This window comes from Piliocolobus tephrosceles, chromosome 1, assembly GCF_002776525.5.
Source record: "Piliocolobus tephrosceles isolate RC106 chromosome 1, ASM277652v3, whole genome shotgun sequence".
Classification (NCBI taxonomy): Eukaryota; Metazoa; Chordata; class Mammalia; order Primates; family Cercopithecidae; genus Piliocolobus; species Piliocolobus tephrosceles.
In genome coordinates, this window is record NC_045434.1 from 202,349,359 (window position 1) to 202,364,522 (window position 15,164).

A 15,164-nucleotide genomic window follows, 5' to 3' on the forward strand; every position below is an offset into this window, starting at 1 on the left:
AGGTTACAGAGCAGTATGGAAGGCCTAATCCTATCTTTATTGAAAATGTGTGTAAATGCATAGAACAAGGGCTGGAAGGATTTATACTAAGCTCTTAGCAGTGTCTTTTCTTCCTTTTTTCCTGACTGACATAATCACAGGAGATTTTTAAACACATTTTGTTTTTGATATCTACATTTAAAAAGTGTGGAGTGATCAATACATATTATTCTTTTGTTGTTATCATTGTAGAAATGAGGTCTCACTGTGCTGCCCAGGCTGGACTCAAAGCTCTTAGGTTCAAGCGACCTTCCCACCTCAACCTCCCAAGTAGCTGAGATTACAAGCGCATGCAGCATATATTATTCTTGTATTTTTAAAACTCATAACATTATTTTTAGTTGAAAAGTGTCCCATTTGTCTGTCCTTCCTCCCTCCTTTCCTTCCTTCCTCCCTCCCTCTCTTCCTCTTCTTAGATCTGGGTAGGATGCTCCAATTTTGAACATGCTGCTGGGGCCACAGCCTTCTTGTTTCACACAGTATCTTGAGCCTTGTGAGTTCCATTCTTAGCCCACTGCCACGCCCACTCATCCACCTATTCACTCCCCTACTCCTTATCCTCTGCTTCCTTAGCTCAACCTTGCATGCGTCCATCATCCTTGTGAAAGGGAGGCTTCAGTGAGTGGCAGGCCTGGGCTATGTCCTCTCTCTACCCCCTTTCTGTACCTCATCTCTGCACACACATACACTTTGCCCAAAATATTGTTTGATTCTAAAGAAGGGGGGATGTCAGAAGTCTGAGATGTCAGAAAAATGTCCAAACAGAGATAGCTTCTCTTTAGTTCTCTGCCCCCGGCTGTGATCTGGGTTCTCTGTGGGTAGGCAGCTTCTGAGGCCAGCACTAGGATTTTAACGATTTTTTCCCCTTTCGCTCCTTTCCTCTGTTCCCCACCATGCACCACCCTCCTGGTCCCAGGCTTGCCCCCTCATTACCTCACTGTAGGTCTGGCTGGAAGGAAAAAGGCTCTTAAATGTAGATCCAAACCCAATGATATTGAAGAGGCAGGCTGGCATGAGGCTCTTAAGGGCCACCAACATGGCATCCTGGCAGGAGAGAAAGTGGTTTTCAGGATTCAGGAAGGAGTTCTTGTTATTCAACCACCAAACTCCAATATTCTCTCTCCCAGCACAGGAGCGGCCTCCAAACAGGCATTTACCCTCCTCTGTCTGCACCCAGCAACTCTTTTTCCCTCACATCAAGAAATTTGCTGACACCGACCAGAGGCTGGACCAAAGCCACTACCACCACCATCATCATCATCGTCATCATCATCATCATCATCACATTTATCCATGTAGCAGGTCTGACTTCTTAAAGCCTTTCTATTATGGCTTTCCAGTTCCATTTAACCTCTTGCTGATCCTGAGAGGTGGGGAGAGCAGGCAGCACCCTCTCCCTGCTGCCAAAGCAGAATTGATGCCTAAGGGAGGAAAGTGGCCTGGTCCAGGTCACACTGTTGATGGAATGGCTTCTGGCCCTCCTGTGGGACCTTCTGCATCAGACTCAACCTAACCATCACTAACTAAGGACACATCCTCAGGGGCAGTCTCTTCAGCTCATATTTGTCAGGTACACAGGATGTACTTTACATGCATCACCTCACTGATCTTCACCATAACCCTTCCTGGCAGGTAAGCTATTATCCCCATTTTATAGAAGAGAAGATTGAGGCACAGAGAGGTGAAATAACATGTTGGTGAGCATCCAGCGGGTAAATAATGGAGTCAGGACTCAAAGCTATGTCACGTTGCCTCCAAAGTCTATGGACACTAAACATAACCCATGTAACTATGCCCCATCAGGAGACCTTGATAAAGGTAGATTGAAAAAAATAGTGACAATGAAGGAGGTGGAGGTGATGGTAGAAGCAAAATTGATGATGATGATGATGATGATGATCATGATGGTGATGATGGTTATGATACAATGCAATCACAAATATCAAGCAATTACTATGTGCTAAACATTCTAAGTTATGTCACCCCCCTCAGCCTCAGCCTGGTGCATAGTAAACATTCAGTAAATGGTTATCTTTATCAACCCAATGAGATCTATATTAATATTAATAACCCTATTTTACAGATGAGGAAACTGAGGCTCAGGAGAACTAAAGAATTGCACTGGGTTGCAAAACCTAAGACTAATGACTGAGGCTTTGAAAACACAGCTCTGGCTGGGCACAGTGGCTGATGCCTATAATCCCAGCACTTTGGGAGGTGGAGGCAGGCAGATCATGAGGTCAGGAGTTTGAGACCAGCCTGACCAATATGGTGAAACCCTGTCTCTACTAAAAACACAAAAATTAGCCAGGTGTGGTGGTACGCACGTGTAATCCCAGCTACTCAGGAGGCTAAAACAGGAGAATCGCTTGAACCCGGGAGGCGGAGGCTTCAGTGAGCCGAGATCATGCCACTGTGCTCCACCCTGGGCAATAGAGCGAGACTCATCTCAAAAAAAAAAAAAAAAAAAAACAAACAAAAAAAACACACAGCTTTGAGATTTTTATTCATGTCAGCTCTGCCTTGGCAGAGGAATGAAAGTCTGTCTCCCCCTCACCCCCATGTCCCCCATCTTGTTTATTGACAGTACCCCAGGGATCTCAGCATGGCTTCAGGGAAGCCATCATCCTTCAGGATCTAGAAAAAAAAACAGCTGCAAGTGGATTCTGGCAAATTTTACACCACGTAGATTTCCAGGCTCCACATACTCACACCCCAGTCCCATCCCCCACCCTGTAAACATTAACATTAACCATTAACATTAACATTCTCTCGATCTCTCTTCATTGCTTGCCTCAATACATTTGGTTTCTCTACAAAAGAAGTCAATGTCTGCTTATTTTTTCATTAGTCACTAATGCATATTCCTGCTAGGAGGAGATTCTGCTGATCCATACAGATTGTCTCTGCTCACACCTATTAGAATTTTTAAAGCCATGTTTTTGGCAGCAAGCGGCAGTTGAAGAATGAGACCAGCTGCAGGAAATTAAATTGGCTGGACTTTCCCCTTTGGCATAGGCTGTTTGGATTTCTATTTTCTCCCTCCCCCCGAGCCTAGATTTTCCTAAAACTTCAACCCGATGGGTCACAATTAAGGACCCAAGCAACCTTCCAGTGGCCTTATTGTCAGTGGGGAAAGGGGTGAGTAGCCTGAGTCATTTCTGTGACTTTCTCTAAAAGGGTCTTGTTTAGCAGAATGGATGGCACCAATGCAAAGCCATTTGTGAAGGCATGACCTTGAGCTCAGTGAGCTGAACTGGAGAAGGGCAGGAGAGATTCCAAGGAGAAAGAGGACTGAAAGGAGGGCCAGAGAAAGTTATTGTCAGAGAATTCCGGAATGCAAAGATTGGACAGGCTTTCAGTCCAGGAAGTGGATTTCCATTTATGAACTAATTCCATTTAACTGGTAGTAACTGCCTGGAACACTGGGATGACAAGGATATAGACTGAGTCCAGGCTCAGCAGGAAAAAATTGTCATGACCAATTATTGAATTGATGGGGAGAGGGGAGCCAAGGGACATGTGACATACGTTCACTCTGCCTGAATTGATCCTTCTCACTCTACAGAAAGGACGAATGAAGCCCAGAGTTGAGAATCAACTTGTCCACAGCCATGGAGCAAATCAGTGGCAGAATTGACCCTGGAACCCAGGTGTTGCTTTTGGCACAATGCCATGCAGCAGAGATGACATCATCAGAGAAGAGAATTTTTTAGTGGAAGAGTATGCATAATTCTCCATAAGCAATGTAAGGAAAATGAGCTCTGAAGCAATATATAGAAGGCCCAGGCTCTCTCATTAGCCCTGTGATGCTGGGAAAAGCACTTAGCCTCTTGACTCAGTTTCTTTACCTGGAAAGTGGAGGGAAAGTGGATTAAATGCTCCCTAAGGCATGTTTTAGATTTATGCTTCTGTGATGCTCTAGGGTAACTGAGACATCTTATGAATTGATATAGATGCAGAAGGGGCTACAGATGGCCACAAAGGCCTGGAGCGTGCTTCAGCACTCCAGCACCGAGGATAGCTTCTCATTCCAATGTTTGCCTTTGATGGTGGGCAGGTTGGGGAAGAAGGTGCCAATCAGCCCTACACCCCTGTGTCATGAGACCTCAAACAGGAACTCGGGTCCTGTGTGTGACTCCTCTGTCATACTTCAAGACAACTGTAGCAAACCCGCGGGGATACCTGGCATCCCAGATCCTACCCAACCCTCCTCTCCTTGCTGAGCTTGCTGTCCTGGAAACAAGAGCTTGCTCTGGGAACAAACTAGGGGGAAAGATGAAATTTCAGGTGACAGCAGAACCCCATTCTGTTCTTGCCCCTCCTTCCTTGTTTTCCTGACCTCTGTTATCCTTTACCCGGATCAATGAAGAGATGGAAGGCTTTTCATGCATAAACACAGAGCTAGGCACCATGGAAAAAGAGAGATGAGAGGGTAGATGACCCTTTTCTAAATGAGTTCACAACTTCAGAGAGACAGACATCTGCACAATCAAAAATACAAGGGAGTGTTGGAAAATGCCACAGTCTAGACCAGTAATCTCCTGGGGGTAGGGCAGGGGGCAGGTGAAATGCGTCTGGATTGTCGGGGGGAGGGTTCTATCACCATTGCTTCCACTCTCCTGAGGAGCTCTCCTTAGCAGGGAGACAAAGTTCCCATGTATTCTGATTGGCTAGCAGGCCTGTGCCTCTCTCTTGACTGTCAGCTCCTTGAGGACAGCAAATGTGTTTACATTCTGCTGTTTTTCCAGATGGCCAAGGGCAAGGCTTGGCACCTATTAGGCATTTGAAAAAAAAGAGAAACCAAGTCTTTTCTACCAAATTCTATACATTCCTTGATGGCAGGGGCCATGTCCACTGAAGCTCTGATGTCAGGTGGTGGGAACAGTCAGGTGAACGTGGGTTTAATTTTAGACAACACTGGCCGTGTGACCTTGGGCAGGTGACTGAAACTCTCGAGATCAGCTTTCCTATATGGAAAATGGCAAAAATAGGATTATTGTCTGGATTAGATATCAAGGTTCGCATTAAGTGGCTAGCACCGTATGCAACACATAGCAGATCCTCAGCAAATGTTACTTCCCTTCCTCTCTTCTCTGTATCCTGCTCCACTCAGTACCTGCCGGGGTGTTTTAGCTAAAGTTTGTAGAATGTAAAGGACAGCTATGGATGACTTCATTCCTTGTAAATGGATGCCAGCTCTGCCTCTGCTCACACTACTTCACGTTTTTATGGGGATGCAAATGGAGTTTGGGTGTCTCCGTTTAAACTGATTTTTAAAAGTTGTTTCTTGGAACAGAAAGTGCTGAGGAAGCTGGGTTGGGGGCGCACAGTTGATTTCCCCTGGAGCCCTGGGCCCTGAGGAGGGGTCCTCTCAGCAAGTACCTTGACTCGATGCATGCTGATCCCACTCATGCTGCTGCTCCTGTCAATGAGGAAGATGAACTCCCCGTGGGCCTTTCTTAGGCACGGCTGGACTGACTGGAGGTCGGGACAGAAGTTGAGCATGATGACGGAGTGGTGGGGAATGTCTTTGTGGAGGCGTTTTCGAATGATTTCTGTCTGGAGAAGAAAGGAACACTCTGATTGGGCAATCAGGGGGTCAAGAGGTACTCCTGGGGACTCATCCTGGTCCCCATCACTCACCGTGCACCCACATCCTGCTCAGGCTCTGCACGGAAGACTTCTGGGCTGACTGTGCTCAGCTTCTCTGTTTGCTAGAGCTTCACGGGTTGCAATAGCAAGCATGGACTTTGCAGACAGAAAGACTTGGGTTTGAATCCCTGCTCTGTCACCATCCAACTGTGTGACATGGGGGCGAGTCCCTCCTCTGGGTCTATTTATCCATTTGTCAAATGGGGCGGATAATGTCCGCTTCTCAGGGTGGTTGTGAGGATGAACTGAGTCAGCACAGACGCGAGAAGCCCCTTGGTTGAGTAATGGTCTCTCGCTTTTACACTCAGTGTGTAAACTGCTCTCTGGCTCCTCTTGGTTGTGAACTGGGTTTCCCTGGTTTACTGATTCTCTCCCATTGTTAAATTCCTACTCACTCTCAAATTCTACCCGTTTGGAAAGTCTTCCCCAATTTCCAGGTGGACTTAATTACTTAGTTTCCTCATCCATGAAATGAGGACAAGAAGACATACCTCACTGAGTTGTTGCATGGGTTCAGTGCACTTGGGAAGCTGGCTGCCTGGCAGAGAGCAATGGTCTCTAAACAGCAGCCATCATTGCCACTGCTGGTGCTGCTGTTGTTGGTCCTGGAGGCCCAGGCACTTCTCATGTTGAATACAATTTTTGGCTCCTATCTCTGCCTCTCGCCAACTTGTTTGCTATTATACTTGAAGGCAGGTCATCTCTTAGCTTCTTTTACATCTCCAAAATTTAACATAGGGCTTGGTCCAGAGATGGATCAGTAAAGATTAAGGGAAGGACAGCGCCTTGGTGTTTATCCTTTTATGTGGCCTCCTAGCTGGCCCTGAGGCCAGGACCCTTCCCCTTGCTTCTCCCCCTCCCCTTCCCACAGAATCTCATTTCCTTTGTTCTCACACTGCTTTCACTCTCCACCTCGACTTTCTCTCTCTGTCTCCTTATCTGGCTGTCTCTGTGTGTACACGTGTCTCTGTGTCTGTTTCTCAGTTTCTGTCTATTTGGGTTCCTTCCCCATCTCAATAGATGACATCACCACCCACCCAGTTGTTCAAACCAAACGCCTAACAGTTGTCCTCGGTTCCCCTCTTTTCCTCACTCCACACATTCCATCCTGCAGCAAAGCATTGCCAGTCCTGCTGCTAAGATGCAGCCTGAATGCGTCCATGTCTCTCTGTCTCCACTGCTACTGCCCATGTTCAGGAGAGGACTGTCTCTGTCTCTGGACCTTTGCAATAGTCTCCTGCTCTCTTTGTCCAACTTTTATCTCCCTGTGGTCCATTCTGCAGAGAGCAGCCAGAGCGAATGTTCTTGTCATTCTCTTGCTCAAGCAGTGCCCTCCCTGAGTACTCTGAACCATGGTTTAAGAAGCACCCTGTGGCCTGACCCCTGCCTAGCTAGCTATCCACCTCCTCTCTACCCACTCTGCTCCCTACATTTCAGCCGCACTGACCTTCTTCCTGTTTTCCAAACAGGTCACCATTGTTCTGCTTCCTGCTCTTTCATCCCTTGTGCTCTCTCCATCCATTCCTCCCACGGTGGGCTCTTGGTCATCTGCCAGGTCTCATCCTCAGACAGGCTTTTGCTGATACCCGGCTAAAGAACACCCAGCACCTATGACTTGTGGTCATATCATCCCTCTCCAAACAGATCTGGCTCATTGATTTGATTTTTCATTTTTATTTTTTGAGACAGAGTCTCGCTCTGCCACCCGGCTGGAGTGCAGGAGTGCAGTGGTGCTATCTCGGCTCACTGCAACCTCCGACTCCCTGGTTCAAGCAATTCTCCTGCCTCAGCCTCCCGAGTAGCTGGGATGACAGGCATGCACCACCACGCCTAGTTAATTTTTATAGAGACGGGGTTTCACCATGTTGGCCAGGATGGTCTTGATCTCCTGACCTCGTGGTCCGCCTGCCTCGGCCTCCCAGAATGCGGCGATTATAGGGATAAGCCACCGCGCCTTGGCCTGATTTGTTTTTTTTCCTCAGTCTTTCCATCCCAGAATATAAACTCCATGAAGGTAAAGACTGTGTCATTCTCAGTATTGCCCCCCTAAGATTTATTTGTTGAGTGAATAAGTGAGGGAATTAATCTGTGTGGGCCTTTTTGTCTGCCACTGACCTGGGTGTGCATCTTTTCTTTTTTTTTTTTTCAGCCTCTTTTTCTTGGCATCTCTGTCTCTTGCGTATGGTGTGCCCTTCTATGTGATTTGCCCTCTCCTTGCTAAACCGGGGTTTCTGACAGCTTGTCCCACCCACTCTTCCTGATTGACGTTCACCCTGTGGATACCCGCAACCCACTCTTCTCCCTGCCAAGGGATCTTGCTCGCTGTCTCCCACGTGAAGCCCCTCCACCAGAGGCCACAGCCTAGACTGGCTCTTTTGATGACAGAGCCCAAGGCAGCAGCAACCACATCTGCCAGTGAGGGAAGCCACCTCCAGAAACCTTATCTTCCTCTCAGAGGGACGGGGTGGGTACCCTGGCTCAGGATTCTCTAATGTCTCCTCAAGCTGCCATTATCCAATTACAATAAACTCATCATTTCTTAGCAGCTGTGGGTTGATCGCTGTCATCCCTGGAGTTTGTGAGAATACAGGCTATTTGCATAACCAACCCAAGGTGGCAAGTTAATTCTCATTTGCTTCCACCATCCCCGAGCTAATTGATTTAAGGCTTGGCAGGCAGAGCAGGCAGCCCCAGGCCTGGGAGGCCCACTGGGACCCTCTGGCATACAGGCAGCAGTTCTCAGAGCTCTGGCATTGCCACCCCCTACTCTGAGAACCTGGCCCTCTGGCATTGCCGCCCCCTACTCTGAGAACCTGGCTCCAGCTTCTTCTCCCAACTGACTCATCTGACTGAGGGGCACCTCTGGGAGAGCAGGTGCTTCCAGTGGGGTCTCTGTCCACTTCCCCACCTTGCCACTGCCCTGTGCCAGCTAGGCGGGTAGAGCATGGGTGGTGGTGTGAAATCCAACTCAACTGCCCCCACAGAATCCATTCTCATCCCTTAGCCTCCTGGTCACCAAATCTAACTTCTGAGATAACAGTCTTTCCCTTCCTCCAGCTCACTGGTGATCTTTGGGTGCTAGATCTCAGTTTTCTCATCTAAAAAAGGGGCTAATGGAAAGAGATGAGCCATCATTCCGAAACCTATCTTGGCATTCAGGACCCGGCTCAGTGTGCAGGACCATGAGTGGGAGGCAGAGCACGGGGTGTGACCTGTGGCTGACGCTCAGCCTCCAACCTTCCCTTTCCCATCCCCGCCCCCTGGCCAGGCCTCCTTGTCCTGCAGCTTCATGGGGTGGGGGACAACTTTCCCCACTCTGCTTTTGTCCTTTATGTCATAGCAAGCAAGGGCCCCAGAGGGAGGAAGAGCAAGAGGCTACTCAGCTGGTGGGTAGGGGAGGTCCAGGAGGTAAGGAGCTGAAGGGTCCTGGGCACCCCTGGGGATGCAGAGGCCCAGAGGAGGCCAAGGCAATTTCTGCCACCATATGTGAATTTTCCTGGCTTAGGCACCTGCGAGGTCCTGGAGAAAGGTGACCTAGCAGGAGGCGGGAACAGAGCCGGGATAACGGGGCATCTGAAAGTGCCCTGCAGTGTCCCAGGGCCCACGGAAGGAAGCACTTCTTGCCTGGTGTCTGCCTCCAGCTTGCTGCATGACCTCGGGCAGGTTACCTCCCCACCTCACTGGTTCAGTGGAGACCAGGCCTCAGTGCCACCCCAACTCTGCCACCAGCCGCTCCCCGCCTCAGTTGCCCTCACCTTCCGCTCTGCACTGCTGTTCTTCTTCATCCCTTTAATGAAATCTGTTCTTCCCTTCAAGTGCTGGTCAAACTCTCCCAGCGTCATGTCCCCTTTCTCTATCAGGACATGGGGCATATGGGGCTCTGCAGAGATGAGATCGACTCTCAGCACTTGGCCAGGTGTCATAGGAAAAGGATGCTTGGGGCTTCGGTTTAGGTGCAAGATTCTCACAGGGGTGGGACTCCCAGTCGGAAGTGGGGTGGAAGCCCTGTAGGGCTTGGGAAGACTCCTTAGCTGGGAGGTAGGGGAGCCTAGTGGCCATGGGTGACTCACTGCTCCTCTCTGGGCCTCAGCTGAGCCATCTGTAAAACGGTAGTGGGATGGGGTTAAATGCCTCTCTGATGTTTTCAGGTCCTGACATTCTGTGAATTCTTGAACAGACAAGAATTTCTCCTTGAGGCTACAGAATTTCCAGGGTCTCACTGAGCTTTGGTTTTCAAAGATCCTCTGCTCAGCTGGCCTGGGGTAAAGTGCCCTGATGGGTGGATGAGACCCTAGGCCTCTGAAGCTTGAATCAGGGCAGGAGACACCTGATTCCACCAGCTAGAGCCAACTTTCCTGGGAGGAAAGTAGTGGGTCTCCTCTCCTTGGCCACACACCCCCGACCCTTTCCCTGGCTAGCTAGCTGCTGGGCAGGGGGCCACGTGTTCTGTCCCCACAGGATCAGCACCTCATCCCTCCCATAGGCAACCCAGGGGCCCGTTGTGGGGCACCGTACCGCTGGGGTGGATGAGGATCTCTACGGGCCGGTCAAAGGTGTGCTTGTTGGCCAAGGTGATGATGATGCTCTTGGCCGAGCAGGCAGATGGGGCGGCATCGGCACGAATCTCGTGCGTGGGACTCTCCACCCCTGAGAGGCACAGAAAGACAAGGGGGATATAGGCTCATGAGGTCAGGAGAGAGAGGAGTTCGCTGGGGCACACCAAGACCCAGGCCAGAGATGAGTGACATGCCAGCCCCATTAGTGGCTCCTGACCTGCAGTGTGACCATGGCCAGGCTGCCTCAATTTCCCCACCTGTAAAATGCAGGCTTAGATAGATGGTGTCTGATGGCTTTTCCTGCTCTGAACTCAGGATCTAGTGGGGGTCGGAGGAGTCGCATTCTTATAGGGCACGCACAACCCCCAGTATGCTGCCAAGCAGATGACTCTCAGCGCTCCGTCGAAGGGTGCTTTTTTGATGGATGCTCCATAAACGCACCTCACACTGGAATGCAATGTTGCTCTAGGAGAGCGTGCACTGACAAGAAACCATATCCTAGTGTCCTTTTAAGGCTCTGAGTGGTTGTGGGGAGAACCTTCAGAGCAATGGTTCTTAATCCTGGTTGCAAGTTAGAATCTTCTGGGGAGCTTTTAAATGTTTCCATGCCCAGAACACCCCAGAATCTCTGGGAGGTGGGATCTAGGCTGCAGGATGTTTGGGTGTCTCTGGGTGCTTCTGACATGCAGACAAAGTGAGAACCAGGAAGCAGCTTTACAGCTGTGGCCTCTAGGAGACGACCACGGTCCACCATTCCCCATGGACATTCTCCCGAGGAAGCTACTGGGGTGGAAGTCGGTGACCTTGAAATGCGTCCTGGGAAGGGACTTATCTTTGGGCTGCTTGTTGGGGCCATGGGAAATGGGGGTCCACAGGCTTTGTGTACTTCAGTTGCTCTGCCATCTGGGCCAGTTGACTTCCCTGCCCACCCCTGTCCCATCCCTGGCAGCCTTTGACTTTTGGCCTGAAGCCGTCCAATCCCGTCTGGACATCTCCCTCTCACCTGCGAGCAGACATGGCCCACGGATCTCCAGCTGGAAGCTGAACTCATACTCCCTGGGGTTGGACACATCGGTGTTCAGGAGAGTCGCCAGACACAACTTACTCCAGGAACCCGAGGCCCAGGCATCGAAGCAGTGCCTGTCTTTGCTGGAAAAGCGCCAGGAGAAGGAAAGGAGACCAGCCAGGGTGGAAGCAGGGGACCAGCGTGAGAAGACAAGGAGAGGACGATGAGTTCCAGGCAGCCCAGACCACCAAGGGGGCCCTCAGACCCGTACTCTCCCACTCAACCTGACCCCAGGGAAAGCCTGGATTCTGACATAAGGCACAGCCACCTCCAAGGAGCACCCACGCTGGACCAGGCATCAGGCACAGTGCTCCCGAGGGGTAGCTCACATCGCTCTCACCGCAGCTCTGGGAAGAAGATGTCAGAGTCTCTGCAGGGAAACTGAAGCTCAGTGTGATGAGGTGACTGGCCCAAGTTCCCACTATTAAGAGCTGGCAGAGTCCTGGCCCAGACCTCCTAGCCTAGGTCTGTCTGGCTCCATGGTGAAACGGTATGTGCCGTGTCACACCCTGTCTTGAATCTCTGTCCCTGTGAGCTGCAAGCCTTGCGAGTCATTTCTCCTCTAAGTGTTTGTTTTCCCATCCTTTAAATGGGGACAATACTTTGCAGTTGCTTTGAGGACTCCAGGAGCAACTGCTTAGCCAAGTGTCTGTCACCTGCTGAATGCTCACGTTTCGGGGCCCTCTTCCTTTGTGATCTCCACCCCATCTCCCATCCTGCGCTGTCTCCACAGGCACACCCCCTAAGGCTTTTAATCTATGTCCTTCCACATGCACACATCCCTGTAAAATACGTGGCAGCATTTGGGTGTGATTGTGCTTTAAGCTGACAAGATTGCTTTATATTATGAATCTCATTCGATGTCTTACTTTTTTTTTTTTTTTTTTTGGCACAATATTATGCTTTAAAACTCTGCCCAGGAGGCTGCAAACCCAAGTCCTCGCTGCTAACTTGACATCACTTGGGGACATCCATTACATTGTACTTGTTGTTTCCAGCTCGGCCTCCCCGCATTCACAAATAATGCCACCATGAATATCCCTGTCTGTGTTCCCTTTGGACTTGTGAAATAATTTCTTCATGACCCCCGGGGGAAAGGGCACACTGAGGATTGCCAGATTGCTTTCCAGGATGGCTGTCCCCGTTCCTAATCCCATTAGCAGTGAATAAGCTTTCTCCCCTTCTCCTCACTAACACTTGGTGTCATCTGGTTTTTGGATTTTGTCTTGTGTCACTCTATCTGAACTTCTTTGAGATCACAGGGGTTTGAGGCAGTCTTTTTCCAAGAGTGTTACTCTTAACTCTGCCTGCTAGGATGGGCAGAAATAAGCATATTAGCACCTGCTCAGTGGCATCAGGGCCTCCTGGCCTCTTGTTCCCTGATCCACTGAGGTCCCGAATGTCCCAGCTAGGCCCTGCCTCTCAGATGCACAAAGCTCATCATCACTGGCAACACTTACAAAGACAACACACAGGCTGGTGCTCTTTGGTCTAAGACTGGTCTATGCCACCAGCTTCTCTGTTGTGTCAAGTGTCGTCCTTCAAGACCATGCACGATCCCACTCATCACCACCGATCTGACCTCTCTCCTTTCCTCTCTCACTCTGCGATAGCCACACTAGCATTTCTGCTGTTGCCGTGACACATGGCACCTGCTGCTGCCTCTGGGCCTCTGCACTTGTGACTCTCCCTGCACAAAATATTCCCTCTAGTATATTTCCATGGCTTGTCCCCTTCATTCAGGTCAGGCCACAAATGATGCCTGGTTCTTGTTCGTTGGAGCTAAAATAGCACTTGTCCCACTCTGTCCCCTTCCGTCCCCTACAGCACTTATTTTCATAGAAAATGATCTCAGCTATAAGTGCCTTAGACTGTGACCCACCTCATTTTCCCTCCATACCACGAGGGGAGGACAGAGAAACTGTCCAGGTACCGGGCTTGTCATGTTCCTCTCCCTATCCTGTTGAAAACCCTCTTAATGGCTCCTTGTTGCTTTTGGAGAAACAGACTTAGCCAGGGCCAAAGGGCGTCCGATGCCTCTGCAGCCTCATCGTGTGCCACCTGTGCTTCTGTTCTTCTCCAGGGCCCTGTCCTTGCTACCCCAGGGTCTTTGTCCCTGCTGCTCTCACCTACGGGAATGCTCCTCTCTGTGCCTACATCCTCCTTATCGTTCAGTTCTCAGCTGAAACATCACTCCTCGGAGAAGCCTGGCCCGGCCCCTGGCCCTCCAGGTTGGGTCCCTCTTTTGTACTCTTAGCCCAATGAACTTCTCCTTCCTTGTACTTTTCAGTCAATAATGCATTCCAGTACACAATGAGTCACATAATTAGTTGTGTTATTCGTTGGATAATGGTCTTCCACCAAGTTCCAAAATGTCAGGAAACATGTTGGTTTTTCTCCTTCTCTATCCCTAACAACCAGCCCAGTGTCTGGCACATGTAGGTGCTCAGAAAGCACCTCTTGAGGAAAGTTATGAAATTTGGACAGCTTGGAAATGCTGATTCCAAGCTCTCCAAATTTCACAACTTCTGGCCAGTATCATTATAGGGCATTTCAGGGATGCTTTTAAGTGCTCTAAAAGTGAGCAGGGGAGAAGCAAATGGCTCAGAGGGTGGCAACGGTACAGCAGAGCCTCCCCATCTCCTCCCTGTCTCCCCCACCCCATCCCCTACTAATGTCACCTGATGCACTCTCTGCTGCCCACCTGGGACTCTGATTGGTCTGGGCAGGGCCTCCTTACCCCTGGGCCTGTTGGTTGGAGGTGCCAGTGCTCTTGGTGCAGAACTGGGGCACGGTTGGGGCACAGACAGCAGGCAGAAGGACCCTCACAGCCCCGCTGGGCAGCGTCGGGAGCTCCGAGGAGGTGCTGATGAAGATGGCGACGTTCTCCATGGGGGCAATGGTCCCCAGGTTGGCCACAAACAGGATCCGCTCCAAATCCTCATCCAAGGTCAGCTTTCCCGGTGTGCAGGAATGAGGGGCGATGGAAACCCCCTCTTGCAGAATGTTCCCTAAGTGCCAGGCTGGCGTCAGGGGCTGTACATAGATTATCTCTGATCCCCTCTAAGATTGCTCTTGAGGTTAGTGAGTGGCCCCATTTTGCTGATGGGAAAATCAAGGCTCAGCCTGAGGGTGTGTCTTGTGAATAAGTAACCGGTTGAACCGGGATCTGAACCCCCATGTGTCTGACTCTAAGCCTGTGAACTTTCCACTCTACCTTGCTGGGGGTGGAAAACCTGGACTCACAAAACCCCAACAGAGGAACACATCTCCATCCCCCAAATTCTACTTCCCACCCCGAGAACCAAATAAAAGCATCCCCCACCCTCAGGGATCCATACTTTTGCTCATGCTCTTTCTTTTTATCAAAACACCCATTTCTTCATCCCTGCTTACCCAGTCTACCCACCCACCCAACCCCTCCATGAACACCTCCCTGGTCCCTGATCTGGGCTGGTCTTTTCCTCTAACATCATCACAACCTCTTTTGACACAGTCACTTTCCACCCCCTGCTCCCATTACGGTTACTCCTAGACAGATCCTAACTAATCTTTTGGACCGTGATAAATCGTAACAACTCAGGGACAACTTTGCAATTTATACAGGATGAGTGTTCACTGAACATTTTAATAACCACTTGAACAAACTTCACCTTGATCGTAGATCCAACAGTAAGAATCTCTTTTATATTTTACCTGGTCTACGTTCTAGCCCTGGCTCTTCCACTAACATGCTGTGTGACGTGCTGCCTAAAAGGCACTAACAGCTGCCTTTTACTGACCTTGAGCCAGTTGCTCTCCCTCTCTGAGCCTCAGTTTCCTCAATAGCAGGCATTAGTAGCCATGCT

General features: G+C 50.0%; 1 protein-coding gene across 1 annotated transcript in view; it reads right to left on the reverse strand.

The window, feature by feature from the left end:
- The window catches only part of VWA5B1 (von Willebrand factor A domain containing 5B1), a 67,771-nt gene that overhangs the window by 30,027 nt on the left and 22,580 nt on the right, over window positions 1-15,164 (reverse strand). The window contains exons 4-9 of the mRNA XM_023219336.2: window positions 14,057-14,327; window positions 11,254-11,399; window positions 10,210-10,341; window positions 9,450-9,574; window positions 5,425-5,601; window positions 973-1,083 (exon numbers count right to left, since the gene is read on the reverse strand). Coding sequence (XP_023075104.1) covers window positions 973-1,083; window positions 5,425-5,601; window positions 9,450-9,574; window positions 10,210-10,341; window positions 11,254-11,399; window positions 14,057-14,327 — 962 coding nt within the window. The remainder of the gene's footprint in view (window positions 1-972; window positions 1,084-5,424; window positions 5,602-9,449; window positions 9,575-10,209; window positions 10,342-11,253; window positions 11,400-14,056; window positions 14,328-15,164) is intronic.